Source organism: Littorina saxatilis, linkage group LG13, assembly GCF_037325665.1.
Source record: "Littorina saxatilis isolate snail1 linkage group LG13, US_GU_Lsax_2.0, whole genome shotgun sequence".
Taxonomy (NCBI): Eukaryota; Metazoa; Mollusca; class Gastropoda; order Littorinimorpha; family Littorinidae; genus Littorina; species Littorina saxatilis.
This window is the reverse complement of record NC_090257.1, coordinates 35290885-35313384: the sequence shown is the minus strand read 5'-3', so window position 1 is coordinate 35313384 and position 22500 is coordinate 35290885. Positions and strand designations below refer to the sequence as shown.

General features: G+C 40.1%; 1 protein-coding gene across 1 annotated transcript in view; it reads right to left on the bottom strand.

Annotated features, from left to right (window-relative positions):
• LOC138945877 (uncharacterized) overlaps positions 1-22500 on the bottom strand; it is a 50844-nt gene that overhangs the window by 25259 nt on the left and 3085 nt on the right. The window contains exons 4-9 of the mRNA XM_070317398.1: positions 16871-16991; positions 15836-15910; positions 11405-11493; positions 5555-5628; positions 3523-3611; positions 2686-2837 (exon numbers count right to left, since the gene is read on the bottom strand). Coding sequence (XP_070173499.1) covers positions 2686-2837; positions 3523-3611; positions 5555-5628; positions 11405-11493; positions 15836-15910; positions 16871-16991 — 600 coding nt within the window. The remainder of the gene's footprint in view (positions 1-2685; positions 2838-3522; positions 3612-5554; positions 5629-11404; positions 11494-15835; positions 15911-16870; positions 16992-22500) is intronic.

The following is a 22500-nucleotide window of genomic DNA, read 5'->3' as shown; positions in this document are numbered from 1 at the left end:
AGACTGGTTAGTTTCTCGTCCGTTCAGACACCTTTCGACATATATGTGATCAAGTATTCACTATTGCGACCAGTTCTTTGGCATTCAGTAACGAGCACGGAACTAACCGCCGAATTGAATTTGTTCCCTTTTGTTTAATTTCTTCTGCATGTCATGAACGGACGAGAATCTAACGGCAACGAACGGAACTTCACTCAGACGGTGAAGGGTTTACGGGAGTTGCCAGCCCCATAAACGATAGCGACTTCCGGTTGTCAATGTCAACGACAAAAAACAATAACTATGAATTCTGCGTTATTACGGCCAGCTCGGTCTTAGTTAGGGTCCAAACTTTTTATTTCGTATTCAATTCAAGCCTCTTCGTCCATACAACCGTGCTAAGTTCGCCCGCAAAAAAATGCCTTCTGTAATAATATTATGACATTTGGATGACGTCATAAATTACTTCTTCCAGTAGGCCTTGTGAGCAAAATGGGCGTATTGATGTACGCTCAACTAGTCTCTGTTAGCAGCGAGGGGCATTCATTTTACAAGTATAGTAAAGACAGAAAGGCCGCAAAACACCGGGACAATTATTCATGCGAAGTGATGACGTCGACTGCTTGACGTAAATTGACGCACACATTCTCTTGGGCAACGTGAGTTAATTCCAAACACTGCTTTTGAAAGGCAAAACAATTTTTGCTTTTCACCGATCACGAAAACAAAACCGAGAATCGATCATGATAACTTCGAAGTTTCAAATTGAAGTCTATTGTAATTCCTTACCTGGTTAGAGATCATGTTCGCTATCTCATATCCGTCCAGGGGTGTAAACGTCACAAGAGCATGCATTCGCTTGTACACAAACCCAAGAGTCCGATGTAGCGATATCATTTTCCGATTGAACCAGGTTTCTGATTCGACCTTGTTGATCTTGTATAAACTCCACACTGAAAAGCCCCCCTCTCTTCCATAGTACCGATGATCGACCTTAGGTACTTTACTTTCATGGGGTCAATTTCGTTCAACAAAACAATGGTATTTAAACTCAGAAATGTGCTTCATCGTAAAACCTTTCCCTTCTCAGTCAAGGGACGTAACCACTCGGTGCACGTTTTCGAAGGAATCGAGTTTTGGGATGAAATGTATTGAATTTCACCACCAATTTCCTTCACATGCAAGATACTGACATGCTTTTTATATTTAGTCAAGTTTTGACTAAATATTTTAACATCGAGGGGGAATCGAAACGAGGGTCGTGGTGTATGTGCGTGTGTGTGTGCGTGTGTGTGTGTGTGTGTGTGTGTGTGTCTGTGTGTGTGTGTAGAGCGATTCAGACTAAACTACTCGACCGATCTTTATGAAATTTGACATGAGAGTTCCTGGGTATGAAATCCCCGAACGTTTTTTTCATTTTTTTGATAAATGTCTTTGATGACGTCATATCCGGCTTTTCGGGAAAGTTGAGGCGGCACTGTCACGCTCTCATTTTTCAACCAAATTGGTTGAAATTTTGGTCAAGTAATCTTCGACGAAGCCCGGACTTCGGTATTGCATTTCAGCTTGGTGGCTTAAAAATTAATTAATGACTTTGGTCATTAAAAATCTGAAAATTGTAAAAAAAAAATAAAAATTTATAAAACGATCCAAATTTACGTTTATCTTATTCTCCATCATTTGCTGATTCCAAAAACATATAAATATGTTATATTCGGATTAAAAACAAGCTCTGAAAATTAAATATATAAAAATTATTATCAAAATTAAATTGTCCAAATCAATTTAAAAACACTTTCATCTTATTCCTTGTCGGTTCCTGATTCCAAAAACATATAGATATGATATGTTTGGATTAAAAACACGCTCAGAAAGTTAAAACAAAGAGAGGTACAGAAAAGCGTGCTATCCTTCTTAGCGCAACTATTACCCCGCTCTTCTTGTCAATTTCACTGCCTTTGCCATGAGCGGTGGACTGACGATGCTACGAGTATACGGTCTTGCTGAAAAATGGCATTGCGTTCAGTTTCATTCTGTGAGTTCGACAGCTACTTGACTAAATATTGTATTTTCGCCTTACGCGACTTGTTCTCCTTAAATAAGTGTACTTCTTTAATTTGACCAGAAAACAATATTTCAGTGTCGGGTTCATGTCGAATCAGAAAACTGGTTCGATCGGAAATCTTATATCGATACACCGGCTGCCTGCGACTTGTGCAAAGCGGGAATTATTCTTACTGAAACGATTTGCCATGTGGGCACTGGTGTTACTTATGACACCACTTTAACACTGTGCACAGAGAGTAGCCAGGCCGCTGAATGTGGGTATGTCTTCAAGTGGGAGGATGCTACCACCCCCTGTAAATTGCCTGGATAGATCTGTGGTAGCCACGATCGACGATGACGCTAATTGTTTTTCCTTTTTCTTGTCTGAGGCAGTTTCTTCTGGATAGATAGCGTCAGCTATCAATTACCTGAGATACACCATTAGAAGTCACTTATTATTGTTTGGTGGGTTTTTTTTGTTTTTTTTTTGTTTTTTCGTTACTTGATTTTTTTTTTTATCTGAGAGTATTTTGCTTGGTAAGATAGACACAACCTCTCATCTCCTACCCGAAGAAGACGTCCAGATTGACACAAGTTCCGATCAGAGCGTATTGGCAAGTATTTTGCTTTGTAGGCTAACTACAACCTGTCATCTCCTACCTGATGTAAACCAGGCGCGGGGGCAGCTCTTTCCTCAAGGAGGGGTACCAGAAGGTTTCGAGATAGTCATCCCCATTGATGGCTAGAAGCTGCATGTTGGTGCGCGAGATGACGGTGGTCGTGTGTCCCTGGCCAGAGATGAGCGCCGCGGCCTGCCCATCACACGAAGAATAATGCATAATATTCATAAAGCGCATGTATCCAGGGTTTAACCCTGCTCAAAGCGCTAAAATTGATCAACCAAATTTGCGTAATGTCTGAAAATCACCAAACCAAACCTAGAAGTGAGTCAAATTTCTAGCTTCAATACCATCAAAGAACACCGTAACGTTAAAGTTTTAGGCTACAAAAAGCCAGCATAATGTATTATTGCTGCAATGCAATCTATTCTACACTCATTGTTGCAAGATAATTATGCTGTGTTTGCAGAAAGCGATGATCTAACATACCATCACTCGACACAGAGTGCATGCCTCGGGTTGGGGGTGTGGTGCGAGTTCTCCTAATCCTACAGTAGCATTGTAAGTCTGGAGAGCTCACCTCCAACTCCCCTACCCACCCTGTATTAACGCATTGTATCTCCCTAGTACGGATATATCCTTACCCAATCATATGGCTCTATCTGACCAAATATGGATATATCCGCTCAGACTGTTAGCTTCAGTCGCTTCCTGTAACGTAGATCTAACGCCTGCATTCCAACGTGTTGATACACAATTACAACACAGTTACTACAATTCTGAGTGACCTGCTGCAGCACAGCTGGTCTCGGCGAAAAAAAACCTTGGTCAACATAGGTGGGGTACAAAGTGTTAATTGCCTGGGATGGACCCTCACCCCGAATGACTGTCCAGTCTTGAGGAAGACAGCGGCCTTGGCTCGTATCTCCCCTGTGACCGGGTCAGCTTCCAGGTCCTTTGCGTAAGCTGCCAAATACCAACACACCTGTCATTGTTTGGTGTGTGAGTGTGAGTGTGAGTGTGTGTGTGTGTGAGTGTGTGTGTGTGTGTGTGTGTGGGTGTATGTGTGGGTGTGGGTGTGTGTGTGTGTGTGTGTGTGACTGTGTGTGTGTGTGTGTGACTGTGTGTGTGTGTTTGTGTGTGACTGTGTGTGTGTGTCTGTGTGTGTGTGTGACTGTGTGTGTGTGTGACTGTGTGTGTGTGACTGTGTGTGTGTCTGTGTGTGTGTGACTGTGTGTGTGTGTGTGACTGTGTGTGTGTGTGTGTGTGTGTGACTGTGTGTGTGTGTGACTGTGTGTGTGTGTGTGTCTGACGGGGTCAGCCTCAAGGTCCTCAGCGTAGGCTGCACAATTTTTAATATCAAAATAGCTGTCTTTGTTGCGTGTATATAAGTGTGTGTGTGTGTGTGTGTGTGTTTGTGTGTGTGTATTAGTGTGTATGCGTGCGTGTGTGTGTATGCGTGCGTGTGTATGCGTGCGTATGCGTGCGTGTGTGTGCGTGCGTGTGTGTGCGTGCGTGTGTGCGTGTTTTGGGGTTTTCTCTTTGGGGGGAGGTGGATCTACAGTTGGTAAAATATCAAATGTGTCATCGGAACTGTTATCTTATGGAAAGCCGTTTGGCTCATAACCATAACACGTGTAAAAAATGATTAATACACGTGTTATAAATAATTTATACACGTGTATTTATATATAAAGTATTTACTGCACGTGTAATTTATCTTTTTACATTTAGTCAAGTTTTGACTAAATGTTTTAACATCGAGGGGGAATCGAAACGAGGGTCGTGGTGTATGTGTGTGCGTGCGTGCGTGTGTGCGTGCGTGTAGAGCGATTCAGACCAAACTACTGGACCGATCTTTATGAAATTTGACATGAGAGTTCCTGGGTATGATATCCCCGAACGTTTTTTTCATTTTTTTGATAAATGTCTTTGATGACGTCATATCCGGCTTTTCGTGAAAGTTGAGGCGGCACTGTCACGCTCTCATTTTTCAACCAAATTGGTTGAAATTTTGGTCAAGTAATCTTCGACAAAGCCCGGACTTCGGTATTGCATTTCAGCTTGGTGGCTTAAAAATTAATTAATGACTTTGGTCATTAAAAATCTGAAAATTGTAAAAATAAAAATAAAAATTATAAAACGATCCAAATTTACGTTCATCTTATTCTCCATCATTTTCTGATTCCAAAAACATATAAATATGTTATATTTGGATTAAAAACAAGCTCTGAAAATTAAATATATAAAAATTTATTATCAAAATTAAATTGTCCAAATCAATTTAAAAACACTTTCATCTTATTCCCTGTCAGTTCCTGATTCCAAAAACATATAGATATGATATGTTTGGATTAAAAACACGCTCAGAAAGTTAAAACAAAGAGAGTTACAGAAAAGCGTGCTTTCCTTCTTAGCGCAACTACTACCCCGCTCTTCTTGTCAATTTCACTGCCTTTGCCATGAGCGGTGGACTGACGATGCTACGAGTATACGGTCTTGCTGAAAAATGGCATTGCGTTCAGTTTCATTCTGTGAGTTCGACAGCTACTTGACTAAATGTTGTATTTTCGCCTTACGCGACTTGTTTCTTATGCTATGGAAAAGCCGTTTGGCTCATAACCATTAACACGTGCAATAAATAATTCATACACGTGTATTTAATAATTTCTTACACGTGCAATACATATTTATTACACGTGTATTTAATCATTTCTTACACGTGTATTAATCATTTATTACACGTGCAATATTCATTTATTACACGTGTTTTAATCATTTATTACACGTGCATTAACAATTTATTACACGTGTATTAATCATTTATTACACGTGTAATGGTTATGAGCCAAACGGCTTTCCATATTATCCTGATTCACATGTGTGTGGTAAAAACTCTGCCGCCCTACCTTGCCCACAAATGATGATGTAAAAGTAGAGAGGGTCATGGCCTCTCCGCACAATAATTCGCTTGGGGCTGATGCTGCAAAATAAAGAGACCTTTTTTAATTGGCAAATGTATCTTGTTTTCTCAAGGAGAGAACAAAAAAAAAGGTTTCAAATGCCAAATGTCAACAGCCCCCACCCCCAGAAATCCCGCCTAGCCAGCCCCTATACCTCTGCCTCGTTTTGAAAGACCACCCAGCCCAGAATGTGATGTTTCTGCAATGCAATGAGTGATCGAGTGAGGGAATGTAATAAGAAGGAGGAGGGGGAGGGGGTGAGCACAGAGAGCAATTCACATAAATTGGATTCTTCAGATAATCAGTGCGCTGAAGCAAGTCCAACGTGCACATATAATAACATCCTGGCACTCAGTACAAGTAGACATGGCGGGTAATGTTTAACTTGAGTGTTGTAAACTCAGGAATGGTTTTCTACTCCAAATTAAGCCTCTAATTTTGCAGAACCTGCTCTTGTAATTATAATAAGTCATTTCTAATATCTTTAAAGTTACGCAACGAACTTTATAGATGCAAACACCCTTTCATTTAAACACTCACCGCTTGAGAACATCTTAGGTGCCCTCCGTAAAGAGCGAGCAATTTTCAAAGAATTTATTTTTGCTTGGTTTATCTTCCCCCCGAGCCATCGTGAACCCGTGTGATCCAGTTTCCTTTTTTTTTACAATGTAGTCGTCAGTTTGTGATTTGCAATGCGACCCGCTGTAGGCTTATCTGCAATAGCACGTTATTATGTACCTCTGAATATAAACGCAACAGACGGCTGCAATTCACACGAACTCTAGCGATGGCTTTTGACTGTTCAGAGGAACTGGCGATAGGCATTACCGTCGTCTGCTACGAGAACCACGACCTTGCGTGACCCTGCTTCCGGGCTTTTTTTTTTCAAACTGTCAAAACTTCGAATTGCACTGATCTTGTCTTGATGAAATAAGAATTCTTTTATGATTTAAGAATGTTTGTGTAACAAGCTGTACCACACATTGTATTAAACAGAATTGTGAATAAAAATAATTCCTATAAAAGAACACTCTTTAATTATAGTAAACTTAATGTTGATGGTTTTTGCGAAGCACTCTCTCAGGTTAACTGGCAAGACATTCTCATGAAGGAGGTGTTTGACGAAAGTGTTCATATTTTTTCTGCACTATTTATGGACATAGCCAAACAGTGCATGCCAGTAAAAGAAGTAACGATACGTCCTAACGACGCACCTTGGATTACACCTGAAATTTTAATGTTAATAGACAAACGTGATCAGATTCACTTGAAAGCCAAAAAAAGTAAACAGCCGGAAGATTGGTTGAGTTATCGCCAGGCACGTAACCTTGTTACAGCAAAGAAAAGAGAACGGATTTTAGAATATTATTCTGAATTAGACGCAAAAGTTTCCGATTCAACGCAGTTTGGTACAAAAGATGGTGGAAGTTAGTGAAATCATTCATGAAGAAGAAAGGATTATATGGTGACGAAATTCCGCCTATCTGTGACAACGGCGAAGTTTATGAACTAAGCCAAGACAAAGCTAACGCCTTTAATAACTGTTTTATTAAAAATTCCAATGTTGAAGACCCAAATGATGATGTTCCTCAAATGCCGTTTCTTGATTGCGAATTATGTGATATTGTTTTGTCAGTTAATGAGGTAAAAGATGTAATTAAAAATCTTGATAAAAGAAAAGCCATTGGTCCAGATTTGGTCCACAACAGACTTCTCATTGCAGCTATAGATGTTATTTCGGAGCCACTCACCCATATGTTTAACAGAAGTTTGAGGGAAGGAGTATATCCTAAAATTTGGAAAACTGCGAATGTTACGCCTATTTATAAGTCAGGTTCAGCGGACACTTGTAATAATTATCGTCCGATTTCCTTGTTGAGTTGCGTTGGCAAAGTTTTGGAACGATGTATTCATAGCCACCTATATCTCTTTTTACAATCCAACAACATACTCACACCTACACAGTCAGGTCTTATACCCGGCGACTCGACGATTTGTCAACTTGTCTCTATATATAATGATGTATGTTTAAATTACGACAGCGGTTTAACAACACAGGCGGTATTTTTTGATGTGTCGAAAGCTTTCGACAAAGTCTGGCACAAAGGATTATTAGTAAAATTGGAATCGATTGGTGTTCGAGGTCGACTTTTGTCATGGTTTTGTAGTTACTTAGCAAACCGTGTTCAATTAGTTGTCGTTAAAGGAGCTAAGTCAGAGCTGAAAGGTATACAAGCAGGCGTTCCTCAAGGTTCTGTGTTAGGCCCTTTGTTGTTTTTGATTTATATAAATGATATTGTAAATGATATTGAGTCTCTTATTAAATTGTTTGCTGATGATACTAGCATGTCACTTGCATTGAATGATCCGGTAAGACGTGCCGAAATTTTAAATACAGACCTCGATAAAATTAGTTGTTGGGCAGCACATTGGAAAGTCACATTTAATGAAACAAAAACCAAATTGCTGAATATAAAACGTGACTTAAGCCAAATTGACCCGTTATTTTTCAATGGAATTGTTTTGGAAGACACAAAGGAACACAAGCACCTCGGTATTATTTTGCAAAATGACTGTAAATGGGACGCTCAAGTCAGAAATATTGTGGAAAAGACCACTTTGTTGATTAATTGTTTAAGGCATTATAAGTATAAGTTATGCAGAAAAAGTTTGGAAATAATGTACAAATCCTTTATTTTGCCACATTTTGACTATGTTGATGTATTATGGGATAATTGTACCGAAGCCCTGTCGAACACCCTGGAAAAACTACACCTTAAAGCTTTACGTATTATGATTGGCGGTGTGCGGAGAACTAGTCATGGTAAGATTTACAAAGAAAGCGGATTTTGTAGTCTAAAGGAACGCCGAAGACAACATAAATTGATTTTATATCATAAAATGGTTCATGGTAAATGTCCCCTATATTTAGTTGACCTTTTCAGTTTTGCCACCACTAGTTTCATCCTTAAATCCTTATCACAGAAGACGACCACTTGAAAGATTTGTACCAGCTCACAGGACAGAAATCTTCCGAACATCCTTCGTTCCTTCGACTACAATTTTATGGAATGATCTGCCTGATGTGGTTAAAACCACAAACTCAATTAGCGAGTTTAAGCATTATTTACAAAGTCCTCATCATTATGTGCCAGTTTATTATTATTTTGGAAAAAGACATGTAGAAATACAACACAGCAGAATGCGTTTAAACATGAGTAACCTTAATTCCGATTTATGCAAACGCCATTTAAAAGATAACCCACAGTGTGCGTGCGGCAACCGGAACGAAACAGCTGAACATTACTTGTCATACTGCCCGTTGTTTGAAAATGCTCGTATTATGTCCACAATTAACTCACTGCCTGCCAATTTTAGACACGTGGAAACATTATTAAGAGGCAGCGAGCAACATTCATTTCGCATAAATACATTGATTTTCGAGTCGGTCCAATCCTTTATTGCTGAATCTGGTCGACTAACTTGAAGGATTAGCCCACGTACTGGTATTGTGTATGTTTGTGTGCAGGAGAACGTAAACCCGCCTCTCAGTGTTGTTGCATCAATTACATATTTAACATAAGTAATAATTATCATTGAGTTTTTGTTTTTGTTTTTCTGTTCTCTTTTGTGTGTGTGTGTGTGTGTGGTTGTTTTCTTCCATACATTCGTAACGAACTATGCTGCCCTCTCCATGAAAATGTACATTCATCTGAACTTACTTATTGCATGTCTCAGCATCGATGTTCTCGTCCCACGCGCTTCATTCAAAGTCTCACCTTATTTTTTTCTTTATTTTTTTCTTTTATTTTTTTATTTGATTAATTTTTATTTTTTTTTCTCTGTAAATCCTCCTATTTTGATTAAGTTCCCCATACCCCCCTCCTACATTTTGTTCTTCTGGTTAATAATTGTGTTGTCCACCATCATGAAAACTTGTGTAACTTAGCATTGTTATGGTCACGTCAAATAAGCATCTGCTTAAGTTCGTGTCCTAGCTGCATTTTTGTCAATTGTTTCATGTCATGTATTTTGAATAAAATTGTGTTTAAACCAACAAGCTGTCAATTTATTATTTAGATTTTAAAAATTAGGTCCAGCGCCAAAACACACCGTCTGATTTTGTTATCAGACAATCCGCAAAATTAATTCTTTGAAAATTGCTCGCTCTTTACGTAGGGCACCTAGGATGTTCAAAAGCGGTGATTGTGTAAATGAAAGGGTGTTTGTACTGTGTGTAAAAGCCTGACAGTATTTTGTGATGGTTTACGGGAGGCCTACTGTGCCTTTAACCATGGCAGTCATTCTCCTCGATCAAATGGCAAAATTCAATAATCGATCTTAATTTTGGAGCTCAATCCGTTAATTATTTTCATGATGAATTTTCTTTGCTTTCATTAAAGGCATATGTACGCGCTCCCGTGTTTACAAAGTGTAGTTTGCCCATAATCGATGTCAAACGCACCATAAGACCATGTAATGACGATATGTCGCCATGCGCGGACCATATACATGCATTACAGCTTGTTTTAGAGTCTCAAAAACTTTGGATGTAAACAAAGACGCGGAGTTATTTCCCTTGCGTCAACGCTACCTCTGTTGGCAAATCTATAAATAGGACGATCCAGATCAAAATGAAAATTAACATATCTCAACATTGAAGGGGTCCTAGACCACAATATTTTGCAGGGAACTTAATTTACCATGTCTCCAGCTGTTGGTAAAGCAATTAGCGTGTATAGTCATCGAGTACATATGGCTTTAAAGGGACTTCAAAAATTAGTCAATAATGTTACTGAATACATTCGCAGGGGGGGAGGGGGGGTTCCGGACCCCCCCCCCCCCCCAGCCATAACAAAAAAAGAGGAAAATAAAGAAATACTGATGCTCAGATTGCACCAGATTGCTCCATTTTTCTTGATTTTCATCATAATTTTCCGGGGGGGGGGGGGGGGCATGCCCCGGACCCCCCTAGGAGCCGGCCTTTGTCTACTAAGTGACGGTTTTGGAAGGTAGATGGGTAATTTCTTGGCTCAGGTTGTACCAGATCGGTCAATTGTCCTTGTTTTAATCCAAATTTGGCTTCTTAAATTTACTTTTTGGAAGGTGTATTAGGAGAAGTTTCTTGGCTCAGATTGCACCAGATTGCTCAATTTTCCTTGTTTTTATCAACATTTTCAGGGGGGGGGGGAGGCATGCCCCTGACCCCCATAGGAGGTTTGAACGCTTCGCGCCCTCAACTAAATGCTTCGCGTCGTCGAATTGTCCCTAAAAGAAATGTGGAAACCCCCCCTTAAAAATGATGTGATCCGCCCTTGTTGATGCGGCAACAGGTAGGACGTCATCCGGTCTGGTTGATCAAACAGAAACTGACTCCTTTCTCATTATCCCCCCTCCCCTCCAAAGTACTGCTGATCGAACTTTTGACCCCGTGTTCCATTCGTGATTAAAAAAGGTATTTTGACTTTGAAATTTGCTTCATCGCAAAATCTGTCTTTTTCTCATTCAAGGGACGTAACCACTCGGTGTGTTTTCATATAAATGGAAGGTTGGGGTAAAATCTTTCGAATTTCGTCACAAATCTGCTTCCCTTGCAAAAACCTGACATGCTTTTCTCTCTCTAGATAATTTTACCTTTTAAAATTGGCGAGGAAGCATTTAATCTGCAGATTTATTTTGGTAGAAGCCCGGTCGTCCTCCCTATAGCTGACATAGCTGCATCTCAGTGCATGTCCACTGCTCTGCTCTGAATTTACAACGCTAAAGTTCAACAATACCGCGTGGCTAGAGACTTACTTGAGGTAGAACGCCCGACGGATGAGGTGTTCCTGCACGTCTATGGGGTACTCTGAGAACACCTCCACCTTCTGCAGCTCCCGTCTGGCCTGAAACGTACATACATACGTGAATATATATGCCATGCGTCGCATGTAAGATGGTGGAATAGACCATGTTGGAAAATAACTCCGGTCTAGGTTTTTACATTTAGTCAAGTTTTGACTAAAAGTTTTAACGTAGAGGGGGGGGGGGAATCGAGACGAGGGTCGTGGTGTATGTGTGTGTGTGTGTGTGTGTGTGTGTGTGTGTGTGTGTGTGTGTGTGTGTGTGTGTGTGTGTGTGTGTGTGTGTGTGTGTGTGTGTGTGTGTGTGTGTCTGTGTGTCTGTGTGTCTGTGTGTGTGTGTGTAGAGCGATTCAGAGAAAACTACTAGACCGATCTTCATGAAACTTGACATGAGAGATCCTGAGTATGGTATCTCCAGACATTTTTTTCATTTTTTTGATAAATGTCTTTGATGACGTCATAGCCGGCTTTTCCTAAAAGTTGAGGCGGCACTGTCACGCTCACATTTTTCGACCAAATTGGTTGAAATTTTGGTCAAGTAATCTTCGACGAAGCCCGGACTTTGGTATTGCATTTAAGCTTGAAGGCTTAAAATTAATTAATGAGTTTGCTCATTAAAGTAGTCATTAAAATCGATTTTTCGCAAACAGATTTAAATTTGATTGCATCGTACTCATCACATTCTGAATCTAAAAATATTAACAGCTATTGTGTTTTCATCGTAGCAATAGGGTCCGATATTTAGACGAGACAAGTATAATGCCGACGAGTCGAAGACGAGTCGCATTATACTTGTTCGAGTCTAAATATCGGACCCTATTGCTACGATGAAAACACAATAGCGTTTATATAGCTATTCTGACATTAAATTCTGTGTTAAAATCGTGTTCATCAGTATAGCTATTCTGATGAAAACGTGGGGGAATTCGGGGGCTGTGATTGGATGGTCTCTTCCGATCATCAAAGCATAATGCTACGGAAGTCGGCCATTTTTCTCAATATCCAAAAGCATATTGTCAATAACATTACCAGCTATTGTGTTTTCAGCGTAGCAATAGGGCCCGATATTTAGACGAGACAAGTATAATGCCGACGAGTCGAAGACGAGTCGCATTATACTTGTTCGAGTCTAAATATCGGACCCTATTGCTACGATGAAAACACAATAGCGTTTATATAGCTATTCTGACATTAAATTCTGTGTTAAAATCATGTTTTTGTCAGCAACAAGTACCAGAATGGTCCATGTCGCTGATTGCAGACGACGGTTCCCTTTCCGCATGAAGCCACGGAAATAACCGAACATTGAAAAACCCCCGGACATGTATTAGGGAGAAAACTCGAGATAACCGGATGTTTAGCATTACGTCAATATGCTAGTAATCATATGACGTCATGACGTATCATGCTTGCCTACGTATATTGTATGTTCGAAAGTCTGACTTCTGTTGGGAATTCGCGTGGTGAAGACTGCGGTAAATCTGTAGATGATAAGAGAACAAGGATCGTCTCAGAAGAAACGACTAAATGTTTCAGACCGGTAACTTCATTTCAACATTGCACTATACAATGGACGTTCTATGTGACAGGAGAGTTTGCTGATTTTGTGTTAAACATTGGAGAGATCGTCTGCTAGAATCAGAGATAGGTCGCTTCAGATTGCAGCTTCTGGAAATTTGCAAGGTTTGTTGCCTGTTAAAGAACTGGATTTTACACGTAATGTATGTCATGTACAGTAAGCAACAACTAAAACACACACAAAGCAAATGGCATCGTCTGTCGACTAGTCACAAAAACAAACCTGGCGAGGTATGCGTGTACTTAATACACGTGGAAGAAACCGGAACCATGCGTCTATATAGCTATTCTGATGAACACGTGGGGGAATTCGGGGGCTGTGATTGGATAGTCTCTTCCTATCATCAAAGCATATTGCTGCCGAAGTCGGCCATTTTACTCAATATCCAAAAGCATATTGAGTAAAATGGCATCCAAAAGCATATTGAGTAAAATGGCCGACGCATGGTTCTGGTTTACACATCTGCACCACGCGGCGATGTTTCTATCGACAACAGCATACACTGACAACTTGAAATTCTTCTCGGGAATGTTTTTCAGCTTTACAAACTTGAAATTCTTCTCGGGAATGTTTTTAAGCTAAGTTACAAATGTCGATAGCAAATTTCCAGAAGCTGCAATCTGAAGCGACCTATCTCTGATTCTAGCAGACGATCTCTCCAATGTTTAACACAAAATCAGCAAACTCTCCTGTCACATAGAACGTCCATTGTATAGTGCAATGTTGAAATGAAGTTACTGGTCTGAAACATTTAGTCGTTTCTTCTGAGACAATCCTTGTTCTCTTATCATCTGCAGATTTACCGCAGTCTTCACCACGCGAATTCCCAACAGAAGTCAGACTTTCGAACATACAATATACGTAGGCAAGCATGATACGTCATGACGTCATATGATTCCTAGCATATTGACGTAATGCTAAACATCCGGTTATCTCGAGTTTTCTCCGTAATACATGTCCGTGGGTTTTTCAATGTTCGGTTATTTCCGTGGCTTCATGCGGAAAGGGAACCATCGTCTGCACTCAACGAAATGGACCATTCTGGTACTTGTTGCTGACAAAAACATGATTTTAACACAGAATTTAATGTCAGAATAGCTATATAATCGCTATTGTGTTTTCATCGTAGCAATAGGGTCCGATATTTAGACTCGAACAAGTATAATGCGACTCGTCTTCGACTCGTCGGCATTATACTTGTCTCGTCTAAATATCGGGCCCTATTGCTACGCTGAAAACACAATAGCTGTTAATATAGCTATTCTGATGAACACGTGGGGGAATTCGGGGGCTGTGATTGGATGATCTCTTCCGATCATCAAAGCATAATGCGGCGGAAGTCGGCCATTTTACTCAATATCCAAAAGCATATTGTCGATAACAAAGACGCATGGTTCCGGTTTCTTCCACGTGTATAAAGTACACGCATACCTCGCCAGGTTTGTTTCTGTGACTAGTCGACAGACGATGCCATTTGCTTTGTGTGTGTTTTTGTTGTTGCTTACTGTACATGACATACATTACGTGTAAAATCCAGTTCTTTAACAGGCAACAAACCTTGCAAATTTCCAGAAGCTGCAATCTGAAGCGACCTATCTCTGATTCTAGCAGACGATCTCTCCAATGTTTAACACAAAATCAGCAAACTCTCCTGTCACATAGAACGTCCATTGTATAGTGCAATGTTGAAATGAAGTTACCGGTCTGAAACATTTAGTCGTTTAATTCATCTGAGACAATCTTTGTTCTCTTATCATCTACAGATTTACCGCAGTCTTCACCACGCGAATTCCTAACAGAAGTCAGACATTCGAACATACAATATACGTAGGCAAGCATGACACGTCATGACGTCATATGATTACTAGCATATTGACGTAATGCCAAACATCCGGTTATCTCGAGTTTTCTCCGTAATAGCCTACATGTCCGTGGGTTTTTCAATGTTCGGTTATTTCCGTGGCTTCATGCGGAAAGGGAACCGTCGTCTGCAATCAACGACATGGACCATTCTGGTACTCATTTGCTGACAAAAACATGATTTTAACACAGAATTTAATGTCAGAATAGCTATATAAACGCTATTGTGTTTTCATCGTAGCAATAGGGTCCGATATTTAGACTCGAACAAGTATAATGCGACTCGTCTTCGATTCGTCGGCATTATACTTGTCTCGTCTAAATATCGGGCCCGCTGAAAACACAATAGCTGGTAATGTCATGTTTACTTTTAAAATGTGATCACAATTAACGAAAATAGATTAATTAGTCTTACGATTAAAATTTAAGAAATCGATCCAAATATGATTTCATCTTATTCTTTATCATTTCCTGATTCCAAAAACATATAGATATGATAGGTTGTATTCAAAACAAGCTCAGAAAGTTAACAAGAATATAGAAAAGCGCGCTTTCCTGCTTAGCACAATACGCTACCGCGCTATTCTGGCGTGTTAATTTCACTGCGTTTTGCACGTGGGAGGTGAGCGATTTCCTTCTCGCGGGGATTGACGAAGCTGGACTGTCTTGGTGAAAAAATACAGTGCGTTCAGTTTCATTCAGTGAGTTCGACAGCTTGACTAAATGTAGTAATTTTGCCTTACGCGACTTGTTCTTGGATGTGAGAGAGTCGCGTCCCTTGGAAACAATCTCTCTCTCTCTCTCTCTCTCTCTCTCTCTCTCTCTCTCTCTCTCTCTCTCTCTCTCTCTCTCTCTCTCTCTCTCTCTCTCTCTCTCTCTCTCTCTCTCTCTCTCTCTCTCTCTCTCTCTCTCTCTCTCTCTCTCTCTCTCTCTCAGAGTACTTACTTCTTCGATCTGAATGAGGGTTCTGTCCGCTGGATTGGAGGTCAGAACGTCCGTCACACGTGAACTTATAGAAATCTGCAAAGATTCAGCCATCAATGCATTTTTACAATTCAGTGCATTGATTTATAATCCTAATCCCCACCTGTAATTTGGATTGTAACGCCAAAATTGATAAGGGACGTTCACTGATGAAAAGAAAGAATTCAATTGCGATTTGATAACACGAGGTTACTTTCATATGCCCCCCCCCCCCTCTCTCTCTCTCTCTCTCTATCTCTCACTCTCCTTCCCTCTCTTTCTTTGTCCCCCCCCCCCCCTTTATCTCCCTCCCTCCTTGCTTCCCTTTTCCTCCCTCACCCCCCCCCCCAATCCTCTTTCCATCACACACACTGACAACACAAACTCACTCTGCCCCTCCCCTCTCCTCCATTGCATCTTGAAAAGCAATATCAGCTGAAGACACAAATTAATAACCAACCAACTCTCCCCTCTCCCCATTTTCTCTCTGTGTTTAGTTTTACAGATAATAAAAAAAATTATTAAAAAAGTGTTATAGATGCAATCCGATGAAATTATCCGGTAATCAGTCTTGAACTTTAGTGTGTTAAACTCATAGCTCAGAATTCAGAGGCATTTAAGCCTCTGAATTTCCATAACCTGCACTTATAAGCATAAGAAGTCATTTTAGATCCCTTTGAAGTCACGGAATGAACTCCGATGAACTGTACGAATGCATTTCGTTTACATGCGTCAAAGAAGGAATTATCCGTATGAGCGGACAGGGGAGACAACACTATCGTGTAAATCACTGTCCCTTGGTTGACAACGTACGGCATTTTCGCGGCATTTTCGTCGATCGAACAACCAAATGAATTAATTATGCTTAAGTTTGGAGCTCAATCCGTCAATTAATTTCACGACAAATGTTCTTTGGCTTGATTACAGGGACTTGTATCAAAAATAAGTAAAGAATGCCACTGGATTCTGAGCTATGAATTTAACACACTAAAGTTCAAGATTACCAATTGTCCACACCTCTTTCCTCCTCTTGAACTGCTCGGTGTCGATGGAGCGGCCATTGCCATAGTCCACGGTGGCCGTCACTCCGTCCCCAATGTCCACATACGTGCTGGGCAAAGCCTCCAGAGCGGCTGACCTTTACGGAACGCGGATCGTATCAACTGATGCATCAAATTGATGCATCCAAAACCAAGAATTTGATGCATCATTTTCACAATTTCATGCATCGTTTGGATGCATCAGAATTTTCGGGTTTTCCCGGAAAGTGCCGAGCAAAAAGCAAAATTTGAACCGGAATACGAAGCAAAACGAACGTCAGAAAACGAAAGTTTGAGTCGAAGGTCAAGGGCGTCAAAACTTCGTGGGCACAGAAAACAAACCACAAACAAAACACAAAATGCCTTAAAATGCATAATGCCGTGACTTTGACTTGTTCCCTATTTAATGGTATGTTGTACGTTTATTTTTGTTTTATCTAACCAATCTGTTTATATTCGTCAAAATGTCATTTCAAGTTTTTCCATGCTCAGGCATTTCTTACGGAACGACCGGAAATGAATGATCTTTTGCATGCATACAAAACCGAAAGTGATGCATCAAAATGATGCATCAAAATGATGCATCATTTTCTAAAAGGATGCATCATTTTCGTATCGGATGCATCAGTTTTGGAAAATGATGCATCCTTTTTGAAAATGATGCATCCTTTTGTGAAAATGATGCATCAAATTGTGAAAATAATGCATCAAATCTTGGTTTTGGATGCATCAATTTGATGCATCAGTTGATACGATCCGCGTTCCGTAGACCTGAACCACGCGCACGTGTACACTATACGTATGGACCAAAATATCGTCCTTGTCCGATTGAAACCTCGTAAATCGATTTTGAGCGTTTCGAGAAAAACACAAAAAACGTCTTTAAAAAATAACTTGTCATCAAAATAAGCCAATTTTTTCTGCACATGATCTACGAACACACACAAATTACTGTGTGTAATTAAATAGTGTTGGTCACAATTAAAACGCACGATATTCAACAAAATTGCAAGATACGAGTTTTTCTTTTTTAAAACCCGACCAAACTTGAAGACTTACAAGGTTTTATAACATAGCCAAAGAACAAAAAAGACAAAAACAATGTTTTATACGCAGTAAACACACAATCGTTCTTTTGTCACAATGTTCATTTGTTTTTTGATTGTACAAACCGATGTATAATCATTCTTGTGTAAAATGTCCTTGCAGTCTCCTTGCAACCTTGTCAATTAACACACAAACAAAACCAAGTGTAAACTGAAGCTTATCAGTACATAACATTCTTTGCTTGCAGGAAAGCGTAAACATCCATACAGGAGCCTTTTTGTATGCACATAAAACAGAGTATTCCTTGAAAACAATGAGCTATCTTAGTTTGAGTGCAATTGTCATCTAAATGTCCTTGAACAGCTAGTAGTTATGCAGGATGACCACTCATGAGAATGCAGAGCTTAACGACCAAAGGGTAGACCATGTGTATTGGTATGAATCTACTGGAAAAACCTCCTTGACATGCTGAAGATGCTGCCACTTTATGTCTTTGATGGTCAGCCGTGCTCAGTAGAGCTGGGGGATGGTATTGGGCTCACCATGTGCTCTTCTTCTTCTTTGTGAAAAAGGCCACCACTCCTCAGAATAGATGAGCTTGTAGCGACAAGTACCGTCAGGCAGGTACTTCGGACTGCGAATATCCACCAATTATGGATCCCCAGAAGTGTCTGAGATCAAGAAAGTCCTTGAAGAATGTGTGGGCTACCTGGACAACTTTGTAAGGTTGCCTTTTTCTTGCAGAGGTGATGACTTCCACGTATTCGGCAGGCCAGACTATCTGCCTTCTCCTTAGTTTGTTTTTGATAGCTGGGTGTACAGAGTCTACTTTCATCCAGGTGTGACCTTTCTCAGGAAACTTTTGGAAAACGACTTTTCCTTGACTGACTGCAAAGTAAAGATGGGCGTTTCCCAAGACTATTAAACTGCGGTTCTGGTACCCACAGCCGTCATTGTAGATAATGATTGCCTTGGTTGTTTCGCCAACTGTTGCTTTTGACTTATCTTTTTTGACTCATCCTAAAAGTAGCAAGTAACCTCTGTGTCCCTCAAGTTGTACAATGTGAAGACAGTAGTGGCAGCACAGCTTGGCCTTGAAGTATTTGTCATTTGCTTATATACATAGGGCCAACAAGTCGACCTGCAGATACATGGTGAAAACTTGGACATCACCATTCTCTTTAGCAACCCTCTTGTCAATGTTCTGTTATTTGCAAGCTTCGTCTTTGCGTTGAATGTGCATCTGGTACACATGCTATGGGATGTTTCCGTACTTGGATTCACAGCAAACGTTGCATTCATAGTTTTTGGGGTTGGTGAATCACAATGTTTGGTTTGCTTCACTACTTCCATTACTCCTGGAAGATAGTGATTTTGTTTCCAAGCGAAATCTGCACCATCAATTGACTCCTGCTCGCTCATGCGGAGCTTGCACCAGACAGAGCAAACATGACTCCTAATGCAAACAAGTCGAGCAGATACAGTTTTTGTCATGCTTTACAGTTGTTGGGTCAATGCAGTCCACATGAAACTGACCATGATAATGGACACAGTACACCCACGAAACACAATCAGAGTCCATACGAACAGTGATGTCATCTATGATAAGTTCCGTTTCGAAATTCCATGGTATAGAACTTTTATTCAGGCACACACAGCACATCAACCTAAGATCTTCAAGCGAAGAGAATTGGCTTTCAGGTGTGAAGGACCCACTGCCAGACATGACGGACTGCATTCAGACACTATAACACAACTTCAGTACGTGACATATGCATACATGTACATCTTCAGCTAACAAATAAGATCAGAAGTTCAGGACTGAACTGTTACATAGTTAAGAGATATTTCAGAATACTTAAACTGCTTAATCTCTCTTTGTAGTTATGCTTTTGTACTTAGCAAAGGAAAATACTAACAAAAAAATCATTTGAACAATAACTGATGTCGTAGAGTGTCCTTTTACTACACAATACGTAATGTGGGCACTTCTAGCTTCATTAATGACTCTAATATTTAATTTTACCTAAACTCTGAACGTACGGACATGTTACCGTAACCTCGTATCTAACGGAAACAGTTCATTTACCGCCATGTTTAGATATTAGAAAACTTGTAAGTCGACATACGAGGTTTGCATCGGCCAAAACTGAAAAACACACGAACAAAAAAAAGCTCGTAACTCAAGTTACGTGTAATTTTGGTTCGCGGTTTTGCCAAAATGATATACGAGGTATTTTTATACCCATTTTTAACTGACTTCCAGCGATCTTAGGCTTTCACCACAATAACCAAAAAATAGAGAAAAAATCGTAGATTATATTGATGTAAAAAAGTAGATTTCGCAAAAAATCGAGTTACGAGGTTTTAATCGGACAAGGACGAATTATGACATTTTACACAGATCGAGACAGTCAGTGTTCCTCCGAGCCCGCGCCAGTGACTGTCGAGATCTGTGTAAAATGTCATATTTGGGTCAAAACTACAAATAACATTTATGTATCGATCCATTTAAGTAAGAACTTCCGTTATTTTTTTAAGAATGAATGCACAGAAACATGCACTCTTTTGTTGTCTCGGCTAACCGCCTAAATATGAGTCCGGTGTCACATGGCTCTAGGAAGGAAAATTTCATGTTCAATCGATACCTCAAGCCGTCTTTCTTTTTACAAAGACCAGGGCCGAGTCTTTTACATCTTCTCGGGAAAATTATTTGTATTCGTCGAGACTGTTGGTAAAATAAGAATCGTAGTATACATTGATACAATATTCACCGATTGCTTTCAACATGGAGGGGTGTGCCTAAATTGTCTCACCTGTGATTTGTAAATGGAATCCCGAAGGCCTAAATTGTCTCACCTGTGATTTGTAAATGGAATCCCGAAGGCCGTATGCCTGAGGGATTCCATTTACAAATCACAGGTGAGACAATTTAGGCACACCCCGACATGTTGAAAGCAGCAGGTCGATATTGTAATTGTAAATCTATCCATTCAAAGGATCTTTCTTTTTGGATGTGAAGTGGCACCTCAATTCATCAATTTTATTCATGACTTGTCACGTACTTACCATCGCCTTCGGTGAAAGTATAGTCCCATGGAATTACGATGTGCTTAGCACATTATAATTCGCTTGAGGTTATTATGTGCTTTTCTATATTTTACAGACTGACTTTTCCATGGCTTGTTCCTTTTGAGAAGTCTGCAAAGGCCGAATCACAAAGTGACGTTCTCGCTAGAACAATTCGTCATTCATTATAACATGACGTCACATCCTTTTCATGTCTCGGTCACCAAATTGCGTACTTGCTGTCTTCCATTTTCCTTGATTTGTCTATCGTTCGTGCGCATGACCAACCGGCTGGCAGAAACTATTGCAGTCATGGCGACACGTGAAACACATGACTTGTATTGATAGGCTTGTCAGGAAGTGTACATTGAGGCAGATCCATTTGGAGGTGAGACACGCTGATTGCCTGACCGCTGAGTGATTGCATTGACCAATCAAAATGTCGAATTAACAAAGAAGGATTTACAATTATTATTTATAATGTTATGTTTTAGTCGTCCGCTTGTCGTCTTCATGTTTATTCGCCACCAATGTAATTTCTCAGATTGAGATAATACAGTTAATTTGATTTGATTTGATTTGATTTGATTGTTTACCTGGGTTAAGAGCACCATTCACTGTCACCAGTCTGTGTACTTCTTGTGCAAGGTGGACACTATTTTGCCGAGTTAATTTTGCAGATTGACAAAAGTGTCAGTTTCTAACCCAAACGTTCCCATGCATAATACACAGAAAGCAGCCAGACTGTAGAGTTGTGGTATGTGTCCACGTGGAAGGACGCACCCATTGTCGTACTCCAACTAGAACATTCATTCCCGTGTCATTTCATTCACAATACTTTATATGCCATTAAAGGCCTTTCACTTGGCAATCTGGCACACTTTTCGGATCAAAGATTTCTCTTATAGGTATCACCCCCAAAATCGACCTGACAAAAACGTCAGGTACCAATTAAAACAAGAAGGGCAAAGCCCATACGACTCACATGCTTTACACATTTTTCCTACCAAAATACATGTGACCTTGACCCAAGGTCAAGGTCATCCAAGGTCATGCAACACAAAGCTGTTAATTCAAGACATAGGAAGTACAATGGTGCTTATTGGCTCTTTCTACCATGAGATATGGTCACTTTTAGTGGTTCACTACCTTATTTTGGTCACATTTCATAAGGGTCAAAGTGACCTTGACCTTGATCATATGTGACCAAATGTGTCTCATGATGAAAGCATAACATGTGCCCCACATAATTTTTAAGTTTGAAACAGTTATCTTCCATAGTTCAGGGTCAAGGTCACTTCAAAATATGTATACAATCCAACTTTGAAGAGCTCCTGTGACCTTGACCTTGAAGCAAGGTAAACCAAACTGGTATCAAAAGATGGGGCTTACTTTGCCCTATATATCATATATAGGTGAGGTATTCAATCTCAAAAACTTCAGAGAAAATGTGAAAAATGTAAAAAATAGCTGTTTTTTAGGCAACATTTA